A 25,653-nucleotide genomic window follows, 5' to 3' on the forward strand; every position below is an offset into this window, starting at 1 on the left:
CTCAACCTGATAGGAGGAGGAGATTGCTTCCTTGGGTTGGACCAAAAGATTCCCCGTGATCACAGAGTAGCCTTTAAGTCTTTCAAAAGCTGTGGGTCTGTACCAGCTGAGGAGCTGCTGAAAAGGAAAACCCTGTCAGCATCAGCTTCTCTGTAGACCACAACTCTAGAGTCAGGTAGAGTTTTCATCAGAATGCCAGAGATGTATGTAATGGAGGATGCTACAACACTGCATAGAGAGCAGTTTGCAAGCAGGCACTAGAAGGCATTTGGATCTTGACAGGAAAAAAAGAGCAGTGCGGATTTGTAGTTTTGGTAGTTTCTGCTGTAAGACTGTGTTGACAAACAACGGTATTTTTTATGGCATTATGTATCTGTGAATGTTTATTGTCAGGAAAAAGATAAAAATAACACTGCTTATGAGCCATTCTTTGCAAACAAGTTGCATCCCTTCGTCTTATTCATCTGTTGTCTGTCTGGACTATGTGTGTTGGAAGGTTTCGATGCAAAGGTGTTATTTTTTCATCAGGTCTTTGTGTAGTGAACAGCTGCTGCGGGCTTTTGAGTTTGTAAGTGTATGCCCTTAGGCACTGGGAAAATGGGGCTAGTGAATTGACCAGCAAAGAAGCTGATAGTATTTTTGACAAAAATTACAATAAATGAGATTTATGGCACTTTCTGTAAGAGGAATCTTACAGTCAGTTCTTTTCAAATGTCATCATTTTTAATAAGTAATATGAATCTAGGATAAAAATGAAATATAAAGAATGTTTTCTTGAAAACAACCTTTATCCATACTATTGAACTATATGGCATTAATACAGACATGAAGACTGAAAGGCTGAGGTTCCCAACTTGTTTTATTTTGCTCTGTTGCTAAGAATTACCTCCGTTCAGTAAATTGTACATACTCCTGGATCAGATGCTTTGTAGTTAGCAGGAGTCTTCCCAGACGTGCTTAGTAGCTACAGCTTCCTTACGGGAACATGCCTCTCTGTGTTAGCGCAGGGCTGCTGGAAGAAAGATAAGACATACCAATGTGAATTAACGTTTGGGAGAAAACATAGAACTGGCTCAAAGCATTCTGTAACGCATGTGGTCTTTAGTAGTTCAAAGCTTCCTGTATCTATTCGAAAAATTTCCAGTAATCTACGGTGACTGTAAATTCCAGCAATTCAAAAGTGAAGAGTTTGCTTAGCAGTTGTCAGCAGCTGGAACAAGGATTATTGTACCAAACAGATTATGTGTGGTGCTGCATCAGTATCTACGTGTAGAAACAGACAGCGTTTTGATGCCTGTATTTTTGTCTAGCAAGAAAAACCCACCAGTCTACATTTAGTATTCCATCTCGGTTAGTTTAATTAAAGAAAGAGGAGAGACTGCTTTGATAGTCATGATTGTCTTAGCAGGGTTTATTGAGGTGTATGGTACTTGGTAAAAAACAGTGAGTTTTGTTCTGGGAATTGAATATTACTTGATTCTCTCTAAAAGAATTACCTTATATAAGAATGTGTCATCACTGTGACTTTTTATTTTGTACCCCAAATTTATTTTGACACCTTGCAAGTTGTTCCCAGCCCTCTCATCCAACGTTAGGTCATCACATGGATGAAGGAACTGTTTGCTTTGTAGAATACAATGCCACTAATTAAAATTGAAAGTGAATGGGCTGAATTAGAATCAGTTCATCCATCAAGGGCTGGCTACTGATTATTTACTGACAGCGCTTCATTTAGCTCTATTAATTACACAGTGGCACTGTTATATAAAGGTTATGAGTGTTATGTTCCTGAAAATTAAGAAAGAATACATGAAAGATAATTGTATGTGCTCAGCCCTGGAGTCTGGAAGTAGTAAATGTTAAATGAAGTGCTCATGGGAATAATCTATTATGTGTCGTTTTTTTCTTATCAGCATTTTAATTGCAAGTGAATAAGCAGGGCAGCCAGCAGCTTAGAGACCCTGGTAGGCTCCTTATGCACGCTGCAGTGGTAGTGGCTGTATGACTGTGCAGTAATGAAGGATAGCCTGCCTTTTTACTACTGCTGTAAAAATACTTCTTTATACATTTGAATGTAATTCTGAATTATACTGGTTTATTGGTTTTCAAGTATTGGGAAGAATTTTGTCTACAGTCTTCTACACAGATTACCCCCACTTTCCTTATTCCTTTATCCCTTAAATAATCAAGTCTTTCACCACCGTTCTCCAGATATTATTCTCTAATCCCAGCTATGATGCAAACTGGCCTCCAGTGTTCCTGCATAACAGCTGAAAGCATCTCAGTCACACCTGGTAGTCTTCCTCAGTGTGAAGCAAAACGTTCTTTCAATATCAGAACATACTGATAATAGGAGTCTGAAGTCATGTATTTAATGCTGGTGATAGGAATCTTGAAACTGTGAGTAGACATCTTCATTTTTCCAGTGCACACCTAACTGGGTTCAAATATATGTTCCTTTGGCGTTCTTCTAAATGATTAGCCAGAGGATTATAGTTTTTACCTTTTCAAACGTCCTGTGGGCTTATGCGGGAGGCACTGGTTTTTTTGCTGTTTAAATTGGAACGTGGCTTTGCGGTGGGGGGTTGTTTCTGCAAGTGGTAAAGTCCAAATGCTCATTTCCTGTGAAGGATCTGTTAGCTGTGGTTGTTTGGTAATAAAACCCTTTGTGCAAAGGAGGCATGGCATGTATGGGAAAAGCCTGTGTGTGTGTGTGTGTATTTAACATAATTCTCAGTTGAAAAATATTGCTCTGTCCACATTCCAAAAATGGTCTTGAAAAGATGATTAACGTTCATGCTTTTCTGTTCAAGAAGGGACTTGAATATTCTGTTTGGTCCAGGGCTGTAAGTTTCCATCATAATCAGAGATGTTATTAACTTGGATCTGGTTATAATCAAAGCCAAAGCTGAAAGCAGCGTTACTGCTGCTATACTCGGAGACTGCAACTATTAAGAAATTAGTTTGGATTAGTTTGTTTTGTAATGCTGTTGTGTTTTGACATCGTGCTGCATGATGTCAGGAAGGTCTCTTTTTAAAGTCACCCTGGAAAAGTGCGGCTGGAAAGCAGATTGGGGCAGGAAAATGGAAAACAGATGAAGTAGTTGTACGTCACCGGGGGAATGCTATTTCTCGGGAGGACAGGAATGATCTAATTGCCTTTGATTTTTATGAAACACTATGAAAAGGAATCTGCTTATATATTAGATTTTACATAACTGGTCGTTTTATAAACTGGAAATGGCGATGTTTGTAACTAAAATTGACACAGTACAACAAATAAGCACCTTTGTGAACAGCCCTCTGCCAGCTCTCTGGAGGTCGACAGTTCTGCATTTTCTTTTTGTGTTTGTTTGGGGGTTTTTTTGTTGCTTTACCTCTCCCTTGTCCTTTCCAACTTCATATCCTGAAGGAGGGTCACGCTGTAACGGTGTTTGTGGAGGCTGAGTGCGAATGAAAGTCCACTGGCTTTTTATCTGCTGTCTCTGCCTTCTTTGGTTCTCTGTTTTTTCTGGTGGCTGCACGCCTGCCTGCTGCACTGCTATGGAGTTGCGTCATTCCTGTCTAACTCAAAGTATACAAGCAGGTGATTTCGACATAAGAAATATGGTTTCTAAGCTCCATTTATTTGCTAGGTTATGTAACTCGCAGGATGGCCAGTGGGGTTTTTCATTTACTTTTTTCTTTTAATTTTGAGATTTTTTTCAAGTTTTGGGAAGCACGTGCATACATAAGCAGAGTGTCTTAAATACAGATACATCTGCAGCAGTGCATCACCTAGTTCTCTTATACTTGATACATCAAGAATAAGGGTAACCCTAATTATTACCTAACGCCCAAAAGAAAACCTTCCATGCTACCAAAGTGAGTGCTGATTCAGTAGCTGCAATGTTCTGTCTGCAAATCCAATGTTACAGGTATTAATGAGAGTGGTGCTGGATCTACCATCTTTGGATGGGAAATGAATCTCTTGCTGAGTTCATCATCTTGTTAAGGTGATGCATCAGCCTAATCCCCAGTTTTGCCAAGTAAGCATTCAGTGGGCTTGGTTGATGTGCATGCTGTCTCTGAAGCAAGAATCCTGGTGCCCTACTTCACCAGGGTGCTATGAAGTACTGTACTGACAGCAGTGTACTGCTCGTTATGCCTTGGTTGGTAGGCAGCGTTGTTTTTTTTTACTGCATTAGAATATATCTAGTCTACCTAAAATATCATCTCTAATTTCAGTTTCAACCTATCTTTTACCTTGACAACATTCTCACTGTTGGTACACTGATCTTTGTGAGGCTTCCTCTCGAGACTGTGGTGCTGAGCCTCCTTGTAGTGATTCTTACTTCCATTATGAACACAGTATATACATTTGTACAAACTGCTTACCCTCTGATCAAAAACGAACTTCAGTTAACAATTCCCAATGCAAAAACAATTACAAAATGGTTTGTTAGGCAAGGAGTATGTTCTCTTCTGCCCATATTTTATCACAGTTGTTGCTGAAATCTACCATGCGTGTGCTCTTAATACGTGCTTTTGGCTCTCCATAATATCACCCACCAAGGCTTTAACAGAGAACAATTGTATAGTTTGAGGACATGTAATATGTGACTAGAAGAAATATTTACATCTGGAATGATCAAAGCTTTTGGAGTATATGAATGTGCACGTAGGAGGTCTAATTTTTATGTGGGTGGATTAACAAAGAAGACTAAAACAGTGCAGTACTTAACCCCTTTCCCTTTATGAAAATTCACTTCCTGAAAATGAAAAAAACATGTAGTACCTGATGGTTATCTTTTGTTTTTCATTTCAGGGAGTAGTATTAATTCTTCTGCTTGTACCTACTTGTTTAAGGCACGGAGAATTTTTTTGTACTTCAGCCCCCTGTAATAACTTATTTAACAAGATGCTTATCATGTTGCCTATATCTTTGCACACTGGAACATGTAAGTGCTTTAGAGTTTTAAAAACCGATAAGTGGTCGTTTTGACCCAGTCTGATAGCCTGCAGAACCGCTGTGGTAGGAGCACTGCGGTATTTTCCTGTGTTTGCTAATAGCCACGTCTCCAGGTTCACTTTATGCCCTTTTAGTCCCTGTGGCTGTCAGTCAGGAGCGCCTTCTAGAAATCTGTCCTTTGAGTTTTTACTTCAGATACGTAATTGCTTACATTATGAGAAGCTATTAATAGCCGTTTGAGTCACCTCGGTTAGCAGGCTGTTTACATGGTTCTGGTGGTGAAGCTTTGGGTGCTGACTGACCCGCCCAGTGCCTTATGTCAGGGGAACTCCTGCTCTCTCTCTTTTTGCATCCCCACTCTGTGCAGGGGCTGTGGGACCTTGCAGTCCCCAGCTCCAGCCATGCCCATTCAGGCTGCAGGGCACACAGCTCAGCTCACTCACCAAGCAGGAAAGCCCGCGCACTTTGTTGCACACCAAATCCTTATTTTGCTGTTTGGAGCTTTAGTTCACCGGGTGCTCAGCAGAGGACTTGAGCTGGCAGGAGGAACTTACCGAGGCTGTGGCTGGAGTCTGGTGTGAGGGAACCACCTGCCCATAGAGAGCTTCCAGCGTGCTCAGACCGCTGCAGAAGTCATAGTGTGAGTCATCAGCTCGGTATCAGGTAATCTATAACTCGTGGCTTCTTAAAAAGCAGTCATGTTTTGCAGGCACACTGATGTGAGGAACAGTTCTCGTCAACAGTTAATATGTCAGTGAAGACACGTGTTAATTTTTAGAAGACATCGTGTACCTTTTGTGGGTACCTCAAAAGAATATGTACATGCTTACAGCATTCAGTGCTGTTATTTTTAGAGCTGAGGGTCATCAAAGCCACCAGACATTCTCCCTACTGAAAGCATTTTATACCTTTTAAATCATAAGGGTGCAGTAACTTTGCTTGCTGTTCTTTCTCTATCTCACTTCAGCACTCAAAAGCTAAAGGATACACCTTTGAATACTTGTTCCACTGCTTTGTTGCCTGTGTGGCATTGGTAGTCCCCAGCTCAGGTCCTGAAGTACTCTGGCATCAAATACCCGTGTGAGCTGCTGTGGGAAGCCAGCTTATGGCAGCGTGCTGTGTGAGGGATGGCAGCTGGGGAAGTGGCAGGGGAGCCACGCAGCCGCTCTGGTGCCCTGCGGCAGGGCTGGGTTCTGATCTGCCCTTCAGCCTGTGTCACACCTCAAGTGCCAGGAGGCCATCGGAGGGCTGGCATAGGCAGCCTCTTTCCTAAACATCTGAAGCTTAAGTTTCAGCCTTATCAACGGGATGCCTCTGTGTTTTCCTCTGCCCTGAGCAGCAGATCTCATGCGTTCAGTTGGCAGATCAGTTGAGTGATGTCTGCAGTTCACAGGAGACCAGTCTGTGTCTTTGGAACAGTGCTGTGTTCGGCCTTCGTGTTATTCCCATGTGTTAGACTTCCTTTATATGTTGTTCTTGTAAATTTTCTCTTCTTCTAGAAGAAAAAAAGACGCAAATAGAAATATATATCAATATATAAATAAATATGAATATATACAATTTCATTTGTTTCACACAAGGATTCCCCTACAAGCTAACCATGCTTTCTGATTACAAAACAGCCTTTTCTTCTTTGTTGCACTGCTGAAAAACCTACCAGCAAGCAGGATTGATCTAAGCAGTACCTCAGTATTGCTTTTTTTCTCTACCTTGTCAGTCTGGGGCATTTTCATAGCAGTGAAGGAAGCAAGCTTAGGGAAAAGACTTGGAAAGAAACATCAGCAAAACCAATACCTAAAATGAATGGTGTGGGAATGTAATATGTGGCACTGTGCCCCTGCAAAGTTCCTCCCACTGACAAAACTGAGGGTTGCCCTGATACTGTGGTAAGTCTTCACATGAAGGAAACAGGCTTGAACGTTTAATTTTACTGCCTACCAGAGAGACAAACTGTGTATGTAGCGTTATTAGTGTCACCAGGAGATTGACTGCCTACCTTCCTGTGGCTTGTCCAAGGAGATTTCCATGTGCCCTCATCTAACTCTGAGATAAAGAAGGGACCATCTGTTCTTTTTCCTTCACTCCCTTCTTTATTACAGTCCTTTGTTCTCATGGTCTCAAATCCTAATTCATCCTCCCTGATGTGCTCTGGACTTCGCTGTGTCTATCAGATACCATGTGCTCATCTTTCCATCAGCCTGTTCTGCCTGCAGTTGTTTCCTACTCTTCCTTACTCATTGGCACGCCTGTTTCCCCAGTTATGGCACGCAGACCACATTTGACTGTACATCTCTCTTCTGTGCCAGCATACACCAGAAAATGCACCAGAGCGTACTGTGGAAAACACCCTGCTGGCATAGGGAGCAGAAGGTGCACCCAGACCGTACTTCTTGTGTTCTACCTTCCGCATTGATGTTTTTCTGAGTAATTCAGGCTCTGCTATTTACTTTGCTCGTAAAAGGCAGTCTTCAACAATGACGCACCCTCATGATGTCACTGCGTAGAAGTAAGGCCTTTCTGTGAGCAGCTGTTCTTTGCTTCTGTGGACAAGGGTGAATTCTGCCAAAATCCATTTTACAGTAACAGGGATTTAACAGGGACTTGTTCATTAACTGTCCCCTTCCTATCCTCTTTCTCATTAAAAAAGACAAACTACCCTAATGTTACCACTGCTGAAACCCGTATCTGCGAAGGCCGAGGCTGGGTCTGTATGCAAACAAGGCTGCTGGCCAGTGGGGAAGTTTAGGAAAGAAACACCATGCGGCTGATGGCTTTGTGTGCAGCTCTGGCATTTGTTTGTTCATTTCTTCAGTCCCCAGGGAAAATAGTGTAGAAGTTGATAGCAGAAACTGTGTAAACAGAGCTCTGCAATGATACAGTAAGCAGTGTCTGCCTTGCCCTTCTTTAGCATCTTCTGCAGGCCTGTATTGTGTGCTGATCTCTTACACGATGTGTGTGTGTGTGTGTGTGTGTGTGTGTGTATCCTACCATATATAAAGGGATCACATCCCAAATAGTGACCCATTTTATATCCTAGCTCATATAATGTACTGTAGACTTTGGGTTCCAGTGAGTGATCAGCTCACTCACTCACACTATTTATGGCCTACCTGCAGGTTTTTGTGCATAATCACCATGTTGGGGTGTCAGGACAGTATCTGGAAGTGTTTCTAACAGACATCTCTGTGTACAGACATCCACAGTGAGGAATGTCACTACATGAGCAGGAAAAAGTATAAAACATCAGTGTTTCAGCTGCTTTGTGTATGATGTTGGAACTGGAAAAAAAAAAGGCTCTGAGCATCACAAATATCCATCTAACTTGCTTGCAATCTGATTCATCATTGTAAATGCATTTGTGTAAGTTTTGATCTCACTGTACATCACTGCATGTCTTTTCTCTTGCCAGAGTTCACATTTAGGGTCATGAACGCTCCCCTGGCCCTGGACTTGGCCTTCGGCACGCTGTGTGAGCAGCTCCAGCAGTGGGGGCAGACGTGCGCCGGCATCCCGGTGCTGCTGGAGTGGCTGCTGGGAGACAGCGACCCAAGGGGAGGCCTGGAGCCATCTGCCCCAGTAAGTGACACCCGTGGCAGGGCTGCTGTGCTTCTGCAGGCTCGTGGTGGGGTGGAACAGAATAGTGGAGTGGACTGATGGTCATTAATGCAGTATAAATTGTACTACAATTAAAAATAAAAAATAAATTGCATGGACGGTGCTTAGAGTAGATAAATAGAGCTTGATGTCAGTGTCCTGGCAATATCAGCATGAAATTAAAAGACCAACAAACAATGAAATAAATCAAGAGGTACTTAACAAATGGCTGCTGGCTGCAGCTGCAGCTAATTGCATTCAGTGTCACTGCTGCCGATTGCTGGGTTCGGGCTGCGTGCTCTCCAGCCTTGCTAGGGCCTCACTTAGCACTTGCCATACCACATGGGTCCTTTTCTAATGGCCGTGTTTCCACTTAGGAAGAAGACGATTGCCTGTTTGACAAAGGGGAAGCGAACTTCTGGGCAGAGAAGCTGACCAGTGCCAGGCTGCTGGGGAAGCACCTGCTGCTGCTCGCCCAGGCGACCCACCTGGCCCTGCCGGATGGAGAAGAGCTTGACAGGCTCTCCAGAAGGGCCCAGGACCAAGCCCAGCTCATTGCCCGCCTCCGTACAGCCCTACCTCGCAGTCCAGAGTTTTTGAAAACGGCAGAATTCACAAAACTGGCCATTCAGAACGAGCAGACATCACTCTGCCTTAAAATACTGCATCGGCTGCAGCCTGTTGGCAACGGCAAAGGCGGAAATGTGAGAAAGTGAAATACCAAAAGTTCCTACAAAGTTCCTAACCGTTCGTTCTCAGGGAGCTGTAGGCTCGGCAGGGTAAGGGTGAGGTATCTGTGGAGCTGAGGAATGGTCATGATGAGCCCAGGAAGCCGCTGTTCATGCCACCAGCCAACGTGTTTTCCATCCCTGAGCCCGTTCCTGTCTTGCCAGGTGTGCTGCTGGGGACCGTTCCCTTTAAATGCATTTGCTAATTTAATTCGGCTGAGCGTGGCTTGTTGTCGCTACTGTAGGAAGTAGAGTGGCTCAGCCTAATATTTTCCATTCAGCCAGGTGCAGGCCACCTGTCGGGGTATGTTTTAGTCTAAATTTTGACCTCTTGTATTTTAATATCAAGAAAAAACTGGGTTTTGGGGTGTTTTTCTTTGGTTTCTTTCTACGTGTGGAATGGTGATTATTAAATCGATGGGGTGCTTTTTTAAGTGTTACTTCAATAAACCTTGGCTTCTTTCTTTGCCCTTGACAAGACTTTGACTCTGTTACAAACGTTACTGCGTTCTTCTCTGGGTGGAGGCAAGATGTAAGCCTGACTCTGCTGTCAGCCTCGCTTTGTGGACGGCCCGGCATTAGTTAACGCTTGGCGTGCCTGCATTTCCTTGCGAGTCAGACGGCCGCTTTTGCGGCACGCTGCCGTTTCACAAACCGCTTTCACTCGATGCGAGTCGAGCGGCGGCGCTGCGTGCGGCTCCTCCCGCGCTCGTCGCCGCGCCGGGACAGCCGGGAGCGCCGGGCCGGGCCGTGCAGCGCCGCGGGCGGCCGGCAGGTGGCAGTAGCGCACCGCCGTGCACAGCGGCCTCGGGGCCGCCCCGCTTCCAGGCCTGGCTTGGAGGCGCGAGACTAGCGGGGCTCGGGCGTGAGCGCGAATCCGAGCGCTCGCTGCCAGTTGCCGGGCTCGGGGTGACGTATGTAACTTAAAGCGAAGCGCCCGCTCGGTCAAAGGGGAGAGTCAGCGCCGCGAGGAGAGCTGGGCGCTTGTGCCGGGCGGTGGCCGTGAGACAGCAACGCCTAACGAGCGCAGCGGCGGGCCGGCAGGGAGCGGCGAGCGCAGCCCCGTGGACCCCCAGGACGGGTCAGGGGAGCAGCGGGCAGCACGGTGCCTCGTGCGTGTGTAGCGTGGCTGGAAGCGCCGCGCTTTCCCTTACTTTATAGGGAGCAAGTCAAGGTCCGTGCTGGCACACGCGCGGCTCGTTGCTCTCGGTTACCGTGAACCAGCCGCTCTCAGGGCTTTCACCCTTACCGGCCGCTGCAGCTCGCTAGGGACGGGTCGGCAGCAGCTGCGCCGGGCTCGGGGCAGCACCGCACGCGGGCGGCACCGCCGCGCTCCCCGTGCCCGAGGCCGGCAGCGTTACACGGGGCGGGCGCCAGGGGGCGGCGCGGCGCCGAGCTCGGCTCGGAGGGGCCCGGAGGGGCGGGAAGGGCCGGACCCGCTGCGAGCCCACGACGGGCCGGGGGTGCGTAGGAGAGCATGAGAGCGGCGCGGGGCAAAACGCGAGGCGAGCGGCCGAGGAACGTACCCAGCCCACCCCGTGTTTGCAAACGCGCTCCGACGGCGCGTGCTTCCTGCTGCTGACGTGGGCTGCTTGCAGCCGGGCACGGCGGCGGGCGAGCACCGAGCGCCCTGCCGCGCCTCGCGGACGCGAACTTCGCCTCCCGCCCGGCGCTCGCGGGGCAGCTGCCCGTCCGTCCGTCCGCGAGGGGAGGTTGCGAGCGACCCGGGGCGCAGCGAGCCGCACGCAGCAACCCGCCGCCGCCCCGCGCTCGGCCCTTTGTCCCGCGGCAGTTACGTGGCACGGGGTTTATTTTCGGCGGGGCGGGCGGGGGCGGCCCCTTCCCGCGGGGCCCGGTCCGCCATGGCCGCCGCCGCCGGGCCGCTCGGTTCGGGGCGGGGCGGAGGCCGGAGCGGGGCGGAGGGAGCGGGGCCCGCCCCTGCGGCCCACGGCGGCGGCGTTTATATGGAGGCGGCGCGGGGCGCCGCGGAGTTCCCGCAGGTCGCTCGCTGCTGTGCAGCCGCCGTCGCCGCCTCGGCCCGGCACCCGCCGTCCCGCCCGCCCCGCCGGGAAGGAGCCGGGACCGTTTCGGCTCCGAAGCACGCGGCCCCCTCCCGTCTCGTCGTGGCTTTTCCAAACCCTCCGAGGAGAGCGGGATCGTTCGGTCCTTCCTGTATTTCCGACCATTACAGGATCTAGAGATGTCTACGACGCTGTTATCTGCCTTCTACGACATCGACTTCTTGTGCAAGGTAAGAGGGGCGGCGCTGGGGTTTCGGCGCTGGGGCGCCGTGGGGGTGAGGGAGGGTGGGGGTGTTGCCGCGTTCGGGGCCGGGGCTCCTCCGCCCGACTTCGGCGGAGCGGCCGCGCGGGCTCGGCGCGGTCCCGCTGCAACCCCGCTCTCTTTCTCCCGCCCCGCCGCCCCGCAGACGGAGAAGTCGCTGACCAACCTCAGCAGCATGCTGGACAAGAAGGCCGTGGGCACCCCGGTCACCTCCTCCGGCTCCAGCTTCGCGCCGGGCTTCCTTCGGCGGCACTCGACCAGCAACCTGCCGGCCCTGGCCGCCGGCGCCAAGTTCCCCAGCCCCACCGGCTCCAGCTCGTCGTCCTCCTCTTCGTCCTCGTCGTCCTCCTCGTCGTTCGGCGGCCTGAAGGAGCCGGGCTCCGGCGGCGGGGGCGGCGGCGGCGGCGGCGGCAGCCCCACGGCCCTGCTGAACAAGGAGAACAAGTTCCGGGACCGCTCCTTCAGCGAGAACGGCGAGCGCAGCCAGCACCTGATGCAGCAGCTCCAGCAGCAGCAGGCGGCGGCCGGCAAGGGGGGCGGCTCGGGGGGCGGCGGGGCGCCCATCAACTCCACGCGCTACAAGACGGAGCTGTGCCGCCCCTTCGAGGAGAGCGGCGCCTGCAAGTACGGCGAGAAGTGCCAGTTCGCGCACGGCTTCCACGAGCTGCGCAGCCTCACCCGCCACCCCAAGTACAAGACCGAGCTCTGCCGCACCTTCCACACCATCGGCTTCTGCCCCTACGGCCCGCGCTGCCACTTCATCCACAACGCCGACGAGCGCCGCCCGGCGCCCGGAGGGGGCACGGCCGCTGCCCCCCCGCCCTCGGCCGCCGCGCCGCACCAGCAGCACCACCACCACCACCACGCGGCCCCGCACCCCGCCGGCAGCACCGGCGACCTCCGCGCCTTCGCTCCCCGCGAGCACCCGCTGGGCGGCGGCTTCGGGCACCCGCGCGGCGGCGGCGGGGAGCGGCCCAAGCTGCATCACAGCCTCAGCTTCTCCGGCTTCTCCGCCCACCATCACCACCACCCCCCGCACCCGCACGGCGCCGCCCCGCCGCCCCCGCCCGGCGGCCGCTTGGAGGCCGCGCTGCTGGAGAGCCCCGGCGGCTCCCGCACGCCGCCGCCGCCCGCCTCGGCCTCGTACTGCGAGGAGCTGCTCTCTCCGCCCTGCGCCAACAACGCCTTCGCCTTCTCGGGCCAGGAGCTGGGCAGCTTGATCGCGCCGCTCGCCCTGCACACGCCGGGCTTCGCCGCCGCGGCCGCCGTGGCCGCCGCCGCCTACTACCGTTGCCAGCAGCAGCAGCCGCCGCCGCCGCCCGGGGGCTGCCCGCCGCCCCCCGCCTCGCCGCCCTTCAGCTTCCAGCCCCTGCGCCGCCTCTCCGAGTCGCCCGTGTTCGACGCGCCGCCCAGCCCGCCGGACTCGCTCTCGGACCGCGAGAGCTACCTGAGCGGCTCGCTCAGCTCCGGCTCGCTCAGCGGCTCCGAGTCGCCCGGCCTGGACTCGGGCCGCCGCCTGCCCATCTTCAGCCGCCTCTCCATCTCCGACGACTGAAGGAAGGAAGGAAGGAAGGGGCCGCGGGCGGTGGGGCGCGGGGAGCGAGCTGGCCCCCCCTCTCTGTTTGTTGTCGTGTTTGTTTGTTTTTTTATACGCATAACCTATCTATGTACACACGAGAGCTGAACAAAGCGAAAAGCGTCTTGCGAAAGGGCGACTGACGTGAACTGAACAAACCTATTTTTCTAGAGAGACCTTGGAAGAAGGGGGATTTGTGTTTCGGGGTTGTCCTTCTCGTTCTCCGGAGACGAGTTCTGATCCGCACCAGCAGCACCATTCCATCCGGGAACGCGGCCGGACCCACCGCGAGCTTCTCCAGCGCGAAATCCAACATCCTGCCAAGAATATGCCTTGATAACAACCTTCTATTTTTTTTATATATCTATATATTATTATTATAACAAATGCTAAAACCTTCATTCCAAAGTTTAATATTGGTTCCATTGCCACCACTTAGTGGATGTTTGGCTTAGAACAACTTTTCTTTCTCGTTGTTGCTTTATTTGGAAGCACTCGATTGAGTTTAGTTTGTAATTGTTGGAGAATAACTGCTGATTTTTTTTGTTTTTTAATTTTTTTTAGCTGTTTTGAGTTGATTGCATGAATGAGTCACTGCACACAACTCAATATGAAACTATTTAACTTATTTATTATCTTGTGAAAAGTATGCATTGGTAATTTGTTCATACTGTATTTATCGGGTATGATGAAAAGCAATAGATATATATTCTTTTATTATGTTTAAATTATGATTGCCATTATTAATCGGCGAAATGTGGAGTGTGTTCTTTTCACAGTAATATATGCCTTTTTTTTGTAACTTCACTTGGTTATTTTATTGTAAATGAGTAAAATTCTTAATTTAAGAGATTGTATGTAATATTTATTTCATTAATTTCTTTCCTTGTTTACGTAAATCTGAAAGATTGCATGGTTTCTGTATAGAAATCGGTCTCGATGCTGTGGAAGTAGTTTGAGGAATTTCTATGGGGTTTTTTTGTTTTGTTTTGTTTTTAGAATGTAAATGGTTGTAGCCCGTCCGAGTAGAAGAAAAACCAACAACAAGAGACTTTTTGACTTTTGGCAATCAGACTTCAAAGTGGCGAACCTGACGCAGCCTCGTTCCAAGTGTAACCAAAAAGTGTTCCTCGTTGCCTAACTCCACCACTCACACTGTGATGTAGTCTCAACGGATGTAGCAATAATTGGGGTGCCCAGTATTATGCCTCACAGTGCCTTCTGGAGGGTCCACGCTTGCCTTAAATACTTCTCAACCAAATGAGTATTTCTCTTAATGCTTGAGGTGATAATTTGAATGTAGGGATGGGTTTTGACTACAGCAAAATTTCACCACTCTTTATTTTGTAAGAATGGCGGCCATCTTTGGATCTGAGACTTTATACACGAGCATATCTTGTTTAATTGAATTCCAAAACTTGTAATATTATTATTATTATTATTTTCTTATGTAGAAAGTCGGGAGTTTTCCACAACTTCCCTGGACGGTGGATGAATGAGCGGTAGCTTAGTTTTGTTTGTACATAGGTACAGATTGAGCACTATGTACTCTTTTGGACTACTTTAACAGAAGTATGTTTTGAATGTAACTAAAGGATAAGTCAACTTGAGTTGTAATATATTTTTCGGGAGTCAGTTCACTACAAATTGTGTGAGACTGTAAACTTTGTACTGTAAATGTTTTGTAGTTCTCCCAATAAAAATTTTTTGGAAAAAAAGAAGCAGCAAGAAGCAACGCTCCCATCCCACCACAACCCCTCACCCTTCCCTGCCTGTGGGGCGGCCCTGTCCCGCTGCCTCAGTCTGGCTACAGATTAACCAGGGCGCTCCTGCAGCCAATGCTGGGCAGCAGCCAAAGCTAATATGCTCTTCCAGAAGGTTCGGCTCTGCAAGTGCTGCTGGGGTGCTCTCCTGCTTCCCTTATTTTTTTTCTTTTCCTGCTTTCTTTTTAGGTCAAGGGCAGGGATCGGGCCACTGCTGCATCTACCTTTGCAGCTGGAATGGAAAAGTCTAGTAATGGTGCTTATGGCTGGTGGGGATGTGCTGGTACCCTTCCCTGCTTGTTTGGGCTGAGGAGGAAGTGGCAGTTTGGGCAGCAAAAAGGCATCGTTAAGATTCAGCCTTGGTCCCAAATCCACTCTCCTCAGCAGCAGGATCGAGAAAGGGATCAGGACTGCTGCCTCTGCACTCTGGGCTGGGGCTCAGCAGTGCTAATTGGGCCGGCATTAAATGTGTTAATCAGTGTTCAGGGCTTGAGTTTTTAAAGAAATTGCCTTTCTGGGGGTGTGCTTATATAACAAAGTGCTTGGTGGCCTGGGGATTGCGTGTGTTAATGCTGGAGAGATTTTCTTCACTAATAGCTCTGCAGTTCGTTCCTTATTCCAATCAATCCCTTAAACTTTAAGTCATGGTTTCTACAGGCTTATTTTTGTTCTTTTGTCATACTAATAATAAATGTTGTTAACGTTATGGCATCTCTGCGCTGTCTGGACTGCCGCGGTACTTTCTATAAATACGAGGCAGAATGTAATACGGGTGCCATGTGTTTGTGTAACAAACCTTGGGCTGACTCCGGGTTTAAAATTAAAACAAACGTAAGCAATGTATGACAACACAGCCCTGCCACAGCAGCCAGCCTTTTTCATTGGGTCAGCCCCATAGGTTTTGCTTGGGATTGGCCCTTTTTTACAAGTTAGCCCTATGGGGTTTGCTGGGGATTGCTTCCTTGGCGGTCCTGGAGGAGCTGCTTTCAGGGCCCCCCGGTGCCCGCAGGAGGGGCCCTGCTGCAGTTGCAGCTTGCCCGGGCCGATGTCCTGACTCGCTTTTGGGATTTGGAAACAACTTGTTGAGCTCTAACTGCATTAGCTGGGAGTGCACACCTCATCCAGATGTGAGGGTTTTTTTTCTTTCCTAAGGTGTGCTTCTTGCTTTAGCCCACCTCTTCCCTGACACTGCCCTATTCTCTCCAAAGCAGATCAAGACCTCCCGCCCTGCTGCACGTGATGTATGTGGCGCAGTGGCATCCAACAGCTCCATGTCCTCCCTGTGGCTTCCTGGCAGCCCTGGCTCAGGGTGATGGCGCGGGGCCTGGTGCAGACTGCACCCTAAGCAGCTGCCCTACATTCCACCTGCTGTGTAGGAGAGGCTGCCGGGATGGCCTGGTGACCGCTCCCCTAAAGCCGGGGCTGCATGTGGGACAGCGGGCCCAGCCGCCCCGCACTCGCAGGCCTGTTTTCTTGCGCCCTGTTTTGTTTATATCTTTGCAGAAGTGTATTTCCAAACGATCCGTTACAGCGCTGTGTGCTGCTGCACAGAAAGCCAGAAGTCCTTGGACTGGGGAGATAAGTGTCTGCTTCTTGTGCTGCGCAATCAAGTGGTAACCTTTAAACCGGTGACTTACACTGTTGACTTAAGCAAAAGCTCTGTTGCTTTCATTTCAAAAGTCAGCGAAGCATGTGAAGCTGGCCAGACCATTCAGAAATTTCCTGATACCTCGCAATAAATCAATAAAGCCTACATAAAAATAAGAGCTGTGGGCTGAGGAGCTTTGAGGTCTCTGCTATCGCATGTTGGTAGCTGGGGCACTTACAGGCCTGTTGGCTGGGCTCTGTCTTTTTTACTTGCTTCAGTTTTAATCTGAAAGAACCTGCAGCAAAGGCACATTCACAGAGATGCAGGTAATGGTATAGATCTCAGAAAGGGAATTAGTTTAAGATGGCATGATCACCGTGAGGTTTTTTCCAATGTCCTGAGTCAGCAGTTCTGGTTTTTTATTCCTAGTCTTCTTTATTTATCTGTTTGCTGTTGGCTGTGTTTGGTTGGTTGGTTTCTCAGGTAGAGTGCGAGTGGTGTAGCTCCAGTGCCCTTACTTACTCCAGGAGTTCAGTCTTGCTGCCTGATAGAACAAAAGAAATTGTGTGCATCTGACAGTCACATTTTCAAAGAAGGCCCAAAATTGCATTGTTATGATCAAGGTATGTTTGGTTTTCTTATGTCATTTTGCTGGAATAGTATTAAAGACTAAAGGACTCGTACTATATGTTTTTAATCATCTGTCCTGTCTGTTCTTGCTGGTCTTGTGAGTAAACCTGGCTTGACAGAGTGGCTGTGCTCTGTCATGGGTCAGGTGGGACACTGCAGGTTTTGCCCACTGAGCTCACAGAGCGTGGCATCACATTAGCTCTGGAAACTGAAACCTCACTTAGTGACGCTTCAGATTAGGCTCACATTCCTCAGTGCTTTAAGGAAAAAATACTGGGCTTTCCACCTTGTTGCATCTGCGGTGAAGTTACATATCACCTTTGGCTGACAATGAAGCTGTTTGGTGGCTGCCCAGCAAGGGGCAGACATGGCAGCTGGAGGCAGGACCATCCCCACAGGGTGGCCACAGCCAGCTCTGTAAGAGCTCATCTGCTGAAGAAGGTAGTGGGAGGCTGGAATGAAAACGATAGATTCAAGGTGATGTAGCAGGCTGCCTGCACCAAAACAGAGCAGTTTCTCTTCCTGACTGTCCTCTACTGACACGTTTTTACCTACCTGGCTCAAACTGCTGATTCAGCCAGATTCTGGCACCCTGCTTGCATGGTGAATCTGATGAGTTTCAGAGCTGGTGCAGAGGAGGAGGTAGAGCCTGGCATCCAGGAGAGGAGGCAAGAGTGTTGGGTTGGAGAGCACGGGGCCTCCATAGCAAGCTGCAGGATTGGCCTATCCATCCTACCTGGGTTTTGCCAAGTTTGGAGAAACACTGTTTCTCCTGAACCTCTTTTGGGAATTCTTGGTATGCCCATTTTAGGACTTCTTTTCTGTACCGGCAATGTAAATGATTCTCGTGGACACTGAGTATTTCTTGTTGCCTTTGGAAAGGTATCAAGATTTAAAAGAAGGCTTGGATTAAAAGGGGACTTTATTAGCAGGAATGTATCCCATAGCAGGTATTCGGTCTTGTTTATGGGAAACTAAATAATAGCTGTGTGGCAAAGTTCATCTTCAGGGAAGTTCTGAACATGAAAGGAAGTGCTTGTTAGCAACTTGCTATCAGAGGGTTTTGTATTTTTTGCTGAAGGTACTGAAGAGCGTTGACTTGTCTAACTCGTTTATTAAGAAAATAATTTGGGGAGAATAGAATGGAGAGATGAGATTCTTCCCTTGAGGTCGAGAGAACCTACTGCCTAAAAAGAGTTTGTTTGTTTCCCCTAAGCTTAGTCAAATGGACTTAGGCAATGAATTTCTCCTTTCAAAGAGGTGAGATGGATATATGTTAATGGAGGCATTTGGGGGTGATTCCCTCTCCTCTGAATAGCCATCCCTTAGGAAAACAGGCAAACCCTCTACCCCCTAAAATCTCTTTTCTGTTGATAAAGAAGGAGAGAAGACATCTGCTGAGCGATTTCTACTCCATATGCTGTTTGAGAAGGAAATATTGGGTAATTTAACCACCCCTCTCTCCCCCTTTTTTTTTCTGCCATGGTTAATAATATAAACAGGGAGCTAGGTATGCTGAAATCTAAGTACAAGGGTCCTATATCAATGGCTTATTACCTTATCTTTTCTGAGTGACATTCCCTTGAATACCTGGAATCATAATAGCTACTCAAGATAAGAAATGGAGGGAAATTCAATAACAGTAAGAGACCTGGTAACTTATGAGATCTTGATTAGTTTTCAACTGTGCATAAATGCAAGGATAAGATTCACTATACTGTATGCAGAAGGAACTGAATAGCAGTATGGAAACCATTCTCTCATTGCAGAGAAGCACTAACAACTGGCTTTTGTGGTTACTGAGACTTCCTTATATCCACATATATATGTGAAGTTTCTGACTCTTCCATGAATGACTTCTTTCAACCTTGATGGCCTGTGGATGGCAAGTATCTCTGGCTCCTGCAGTAGTCTCAGAGCTGGGCCGATGCATATGGAGCTCTGAATTTAGTCCTAAATACCATGAAACCTGGAAATGGATGTCCGTGTTTTAGTGAAATCTGTAATCCACTTGATGACAATGGGGGGTGGTTTGCTCTTCGGGTGGGTAAATTAGCACGAAGAAGGAATAAGAAAAGCCGCCTGCGTGAAGTCATGCATTATTTTGGCTCTGAAAGGATTCAACAGGCTATTTCTCTCTACGTTTACTATTAGGCTTTTCTTTCACCAGAAGAACAATTTTGCTGTATGTGAAAGCCTTCAAAAGGAAATGTGAGTACGCCATACACTTAGGATGTGTCTTAGGGCACTGCCTGTCCTATCTCAGCCACCAGAAAAGGGAAATGACAACCTCAGCAGGCTTTGGAGACTATTTCATCAGCAGAATCTAAAAGCAGATTTTGTCGTTAAGTGAGCATGCCCCCTATGCTGGTTTCTGCTGTCCCAGTCTGGTGCTATGCCGTCTCCTCTGAGATAATGCTAGTTATTTCCACGTGGTTGACAGTCCACCCTTACTCATGGCAGGAAGGAAACCTTTATTCTGACTTCAACTTTCACATATAAAACCTTACAAATGATCAGCTTCTCTGTCCTTTTAGATACACCCAAGGCACAATCTCAAGGCATGTCAAAGGAAAGGCCACAGCATTCTTTCTGGGGCAGCAGAGTCTTAGGTCAGTATGTTCCTATCAGGCTCCTATACCTGCATGAGGGTAAATTGTTTCTTCATGTTGGATGCAACTTGGAGATGTGGCACAACATCATAAACAGAGAGAATCTGTCAGAGTGATTGCTATTGCGGCAATAGGGATGGATAGTACACTGTAAATCTTAGAAGATGAATTCAGTGTTAGCAAATGCTTTTTTAAAAGGTCAGATTAGAAGAGGAATGCAGCCATTTGCCAATCCAAATGAACGCCAGCTCTGAAAAGATAACTCTAAAAAGACTGTTAGATTAGTGCTCTGATCTGGACTCATCCCTTAGCCTTGTGATTTCAGAAGAAAAGCGTGAGAAAAGGAAGGAGTATGCGAGCAATGTGAAGCTATGACCTTTACTCTCAGCATCAAGCAGTTTTAGAGCGATTTGAACTGCCTGTGAAACTGCATCCTAAGTTATATTCTCTGCTGGGTTTTTTGTTTTGGTTTGGGTTTTTCTGCATACACAGTTGAAATTCTAGGATGTATGTAACATCCAACAGGCAGCAGTGGCAAAAAATGGTGCCAAAAAATTTCCGTTCCCCTTTTTCTTGTCATTTTCCGGGCCAGGAGGCCCTATGGGGCGGTTGCCCCTGGCACAGGCACAGATAAATCTAGGTAACCTGTGACACACTGCAAATTGTATTGAGCTTTCTAGAGTTAAAGCTGCAGCATTTACTTCAGTTTGGCTATTCTGTGGTTGGACAGATGTAGACTGGAAGACTGTGGAAATGGTGCTGTGGAACAGTCACCCTGGAAACACAGAAAAGCCATTTCCCCTAGGAGTGGTTTGCAGCTCTATCAACATTTGCACCAAGCTGTTGCCCTTGCTGGCTACTTGTATGGTAACTGTGGAGTCATGGCCTAGAACCACTGATTGAGCACCTGGGGAAAGGACCTGGTCAGCCCTGGGAGCACAGGTGAAGGCAATTGAGCTGTGTGACTGGAAGGGGTGGATCCTGGCTGAACCTCTCCTAGACCCCATTTAAGGGCTGACTGCCACCAAGGAAGGCTTTTGTTCTGGAGATTCCTTCCTTGAGGAGTTTCTCTTTGTGAGCCTAGGTCTTCATAGACAGGTAAGCACTTTTTTTGTTGTTGTTGTAGCACCATTCCATTTGAGCTAGTCCCTTTTGTTGCACTTTCTGTGTCTCCATTCCACTGCGTTAATCTTTCTGATGTTACAATACTGTGTTTTGATGATGATGAACAAAGTGTGGTGCCAACGAACAATCCTAGTTCTACTCTTTAGTTTTTGCAAGTGAATAATCTAAAGAAATTGAAGGGATGACATACCTGAAATCACCAGCTCTATTGAGGAAGATGACAGCAGTTCATTAAAAGATTTCTTTTAGTTTTCCTATCTAGTAGCAGATGTTGGTTACACAGTGAGGGATACCTGTGGATTGGGAGTGGTATGACTGAATAAAATAGGTCCCAGAAGATCAGTACCTGGGGAGATGGAAAGACATGCTGGGAATCAACCTTTATTCTTAATTATAGAAATGCAATCTGGCTAATTGAGTTCAAGCTACTGTTGCAAGACCTGTGATGAAGCACTTAAAAAAGAATTACTTCAGAGCACTCATAACTACCTGTTTTCTAAGAGGTAACAGGAACACCAGAATACAACCAAGCAATACTAAGCTGCTGCTTCAGTGAGCAGTCACTTATGGTTTAACATAGAACAGGTGCTGCTTCATTGGTGTGAGTGAGTAAAATGTGATTTTTTTTTTTTCTTTGAAAGATTCACTGCTAATAAACTGTAAGTATGGTCAGTTTAAATGAGATGAGTAGATATATTTCTTAGAATGTGTGCTATTGAAATGGTTCAGAACACAGAATTATGTACGTGTGTCTTGAATAATGGTACTGGGGGATGTGCTGATATCTCCTTGAGAAGCTCTTGCTGTCACAGAGGTACAGCTGTTAGCAGAGGGACTACAGCCCTTGCAAAAGGGGCACTGTAGGCAGCAAGATGGGTTTGTGCTCCTCGTTTATTTCACCTGGATTTGGAAGAGGTTTTGTCAAAGATGTGAAAACCAGGTGCAGGTTATTCTGCTTACCCAGTTTCCCTAAAATAAGGGAATGTTGGTTTCAGGTGAGGTGCTCCCTCAAGTTACTGACACAGAGGCTAGAATTTGGTATGAAAGCAGGGCAAGGCATATAGAGAAAACAAGCAAAAATATTGACTGAATGATATATATATATATTTGTTCTTTGGTAGTACAGGAGGTACAAAGAGAGAAAGGCCTGTTTGGTTTCATGTTTTTTGTTTGGTTTGTAGGTTTTTTTTTGGGGGGGTGGAGGGGATAGGTTCAGGGGGAGTTGGCTTCTTTCTAAATGGCATCTTGTAACTCCAAAAACTAGTTGGAAAGAATAATGGATGAGGCAGTGGGGATTTCATGGAGCTCACCAAGTGGACAGCATTATCCAGATGGAAAAGCAGGTGCTGAGTGTCTCAGAAAAATGTATTTTTTTTGTAACTTCATACCAAGTAGTAGAAAAGGAAAAAGAGACAGGGTGACAATCAGCCAGTTAAGATGACTAAAACATTTAAAAAACAAGACATTATCACACCAGTATTATGCAAGTGAAGGAGGGCATCTTCTAAGTATAAGCCACTGCACATAAGTTGGTTTGTTGCCTTGGCTGCATGGAAAGAAGTGAAGGAAACCATAAATATGATCGTATGCTAGTTCCCTTTCCCCTTGTGCAACATCCAACATAAATTAATTCACAGCAGCATATGATATACCAAAGCTGATTAATGTAGTTAGCTTTTTAGGTGAGTGGCTGATGACTCTACCAACTGAACAATGCCCAGGAGCTAAAGTGTTCCAGCTGATCCCCATCTTGATTAACTGAGCCTGATCAAGCCCAGGTGTAAGATTTGTTCTTCAGAAGGATTTGTAGAGAGAGAGTAGTGTAGGTGAGCTGTAGGCAAAATGAAGGTAAAATGCTTCTCAATCTTGGAAGCTTTGGCTTCTCCAAGCTTTCAGCTTTGTGCCAATGGGGTTGGGATGTCTTGTCTTTGGCTTCAGATCCAGTGAGTGGATGCCCACCATCCCTGGGGAGAGGCTTTTGGACATGCTGAGCTGGGAATATGAGATTTACTCCCTCAAGTGGTTTCTCCTCAAAGTACCCAACTACATGATTTCTTAATAGCTTTTTTCCAAGGCATTTCATGCTTTCTGGAGAATGGAAATTATGACTTTTGAACAATGCTTGATGGTAATTAAGATGGATGGAGGGGCTGGGGGAACACTGATGCTTGTGATGATGGAATGTTCTTGTCCAGTTGTCAGTGTTCCATGACATTAACACTGCATCTGGTTTTGGATGGGTGCCTGAGTTCTTCTGGTGCGCGAGAAAGTGAGGGAGTGAAGCTGTGTGTGACAGCAGGCCTTGGTTGTCAAGGTCTGTTCCTTGGCCTTAAGATTTAAGTCTTCCTTCCAATGGTGCTGTGCTCAGTAGGACAGCTATGCAGCTGGTGTCTGGGAAGGGCTTGAAAAAAAAAAGTGTGAAAGAAGTCCAAGTTTGTTTGGTAAATATTGTGGCAACTGATAAACATAACTGCTTCTGTGAGATGAAGAATAACTGCTCTAAAACAGGGAGTTCTTCAAGTCAGAGCTCATTGCTGTGCTGAGGCTCCAGGAGGGAAAGAGTGACCCAGCCTTCACAGTTGACTCCAGACCATGGAAGTTCAGCACTCTTACTTCATTTACTTTTCTTCTTTGTCTAAATCTGCCTAACTTTTCTAAAATGAGATGAATGTCTGGTTCTTTGCGTGCCTGGGTTGGAGGGACCTGCATGGGTGTTTCTGGAATTAGAAGATTCTGGAAGCCTTGGAGAAACTTCCATCTGAGGCAGTGGGAAGTATTGTAATTGGTGTGTTCTTCTGGGTTTTCTTGTTTTGTCTTCTTTTACTGATGCTGTTTTGAGTTTTGTCTCGTTTTTTTCTAAACGAGTTGAAGAAGATGGAAAAGCCTGAGTAAAGGCTGTGAACTTTGGGATGTTTGTCAGAGGCAAGCTGATTAGAGGGTAATGTTAACCTGTTAGAGGGTAATATGAACCTTCTCTATGTTGGAGCTCATACTTTTCTCGTGTTTCTGATCTTTTTGGATAACTGAGTGTGAATGAGAGGAAAAGGAGAAACTTGTAACTGAACATTCTATGTTCCTTTAGATCATCCTGATCCCCACTGGTGCTTGCGGTAGCTTTCGTAGGCCTGGGAAGAAGTAACCTATTCTTTCAGGTGCTGTAGGGACTTAGCCACAGATGATGCTGTTGTTCCAACTTTTATCCAAGCAGGACTGGCAGGGAAGCAGGCAATAATATGAAGAAAGGTAGGTCTCCCAATGGCAGTACAGCCTCCAGCTGTTGCCTCTCATGCCCTGCCACCGCCACCTCTACTGCTATGTAGTTTTCCACCAAGTGCACAGCCTGCTGCTGTCCTTGGATCCCACATCCTAAGGGTGCCACATGGCTGATTTTTTTTTATGTTCATGTGGGGCTGGTATGTGTGGCTTTGGCATGTTGTTGTCTTGCCAAGTCTGATCCCAGCATGCTTATGGGGTTAGCCAAAGGGAGTATGTTAAATGTAACTTTGAGTGGATGTTCAGTAACTTCAGTAGTTGTTTCCATTCTGTCACTGGATATGCTGGACTGTGACCTTCATGTTTCAAATACACAGTCTTCAATGTACATATTAAATGTGTTGTGTTAGAGAACTCCTTTAACAACTGTAAGTTGGCTAATGGCTGTAGTATAGTCATATGGTAGGTGTTTTGTATCCCTGTTGTGCATGTTCTGGGTTAGTTGTGAATGATCTTCTGATGGCTGGAAGGGCGAGGAAGGCATGTTGTTTCTTGGTTGTTTCATTAGGTTTTTTCCTGCCTCTTTATTTGACCTAAGATATGCATAACGGCAACAACACCCATTTGCTGTATTTGTGGTATTCTTAGCATTAGTCCTGTATTTTGTCTTTGTGTATTCCCTTCTGGAGAACATGCAGCTCAGTGCTATTCACAGGAATGCCGAATTTCAGTACTGGGTGAACTGTACCCTACTCCAACTTGTGCAAAGCCATTTATGGGTCTTGTGATTGTAGAAATGAAAGTCTTTTGGCTGGGCTGGGGTGTGGTATGTGTGGCCACATGTGTATATGTTTTGTATATTTATAGTTTAAATATTTAAATGCAGAATGTATGCTATAAGTACAGAATAAATAGACATATACTTAGTAATAGAATCCTGCTGTCCATTTGGCTTTAATCTGAGGAAATACCCTGGTTGAGACCATGACATTCAAGGTATTCACAGAGGTAGAGCTTCGTAATGCTTCTTGATACTATTTGCACAACAGTGCTTTGTGTTAGACTGTTTCCTTACCTCTGCTGTCATCTGTTTCCTGCCAAATCCTATGTAAAATGCGTAGAAATAGAGCTTTTAACCGGTGCTGTGTAACAGTCTCTCACCATGCAGTGTGTATTGCTGACAGGTAGCAAGAGATGTTCAGCACTTGACCATTGCATTCTATTCTGCTGACAGTTTCCAGCAGATGCTGATGTATTGTTCAAGGTGAGCTTTTGTATCCTATGTAAAGAAGGAGGAGAGAAGCTGTGTAGTTCAGAGGCAAGCCCTGCAAACCTGAAAAAATGTGCATTGTATTTCCTGTGGTTTATATACATTAATGTTTACCATTTAGGAAGCACCAGGCATCTGATTCTACTTCATTGTTTGTCCAGATGTCACCGAGAGTTCCTGAAGAAACTTATTTCTAGGCTAAGTTTGACTTAGATGTGCTGTGCCCTGAAGCGATTAACTTTTGGCCTCCTCATACTTGACCTGGGGTGCAAGGTTTGCTTGGTATTGCCCAACTCTCAAGGAATTGCTATTCTGACTCA

The 25,653-nt window shown here is 47.2% G+C and overlaps 2 protein-coding genes across 2 annotated transcripts in view; both read left to right on the forward strand.

Moving 5' to 3' along the window:
• The window catches only part of THADA (THADA armadillo repeat containing), a 148,406-nt gene extending 138,657 nt beyond the window's left edge, over window positions 1-9,749 (forward strand). Inside the window, exons 37-38 of the mRNA XM_072333041.1 lie at window positions 8,361-8,527; window positions 8,923-9,749. Coding sequence (XP_072189142.1) covers window positions 8,361-8,527; window positions 8,923-9,261 — 506 coding nt within the window. The 3' untranslated portion in view covers window positions 9,262-9,749. The remainder of the gene's footprint in view (window positions 1-8,360; window positions 8,528-8,922) is intronic.
• A 1,724-nt stretch (window positions 9,750-11,473) lies between these two features.
• Window positions 11,474-15,622, forward strand: ZFP36L2 (ZFP36 ring finger protein like 2). The gene is made up of 2 exons (XM_072333043.1): window positions 11,474-11,524; window positions 11,702-15,622. The coding sequence occupies exons 1-2, from the start codon at window positions 11,474-11,476 to the stop codon at window positions 13,109-13,111; spliced, it is 1,461 nt and encodes a 486-aa protein (XP_072189144.1). The 3' UTR covers window positions 13,112-15,622.
• The last annotated feature ends 10,031 nt before the right edge of the window (window positions 15,623-25,653 follow it).

The sequence above is a fragment of the Excalfactoria chinensis genome, chromosome 3 (genome assembly GCF_039878825.1).
Source record: "Excalfactoria chinensis isolate bCotChi1 chromosome 3, bCotChi1.hap2, whole genome shotgun sequence".
NCBI classification, from domain to species: domain Eukaryota; kingdom Metazoa; phylum Chordata; class Aves; order Galliformes; family Phasianidae; genus Excalfactoria; species Excalfactoria chinensis.

Excerpts from the sequence above, each read along its gene's own strand:
- ZFP36L2 (XM_072333043.1), top strand. The coding sequence starts at position 11,474 with ATGTCTACGACGCTGTTATCTGCCTTCTACGACATCGACTTCTTGTGC. Across the intron at positions 11,525-11,701 it reads ACATCGACTTCTTGTGCAAG|ACGGAGAAGTCGCTGACCAA; the intron begins GTAAGAGGGGCG and ends GCCGCCCCGCAG.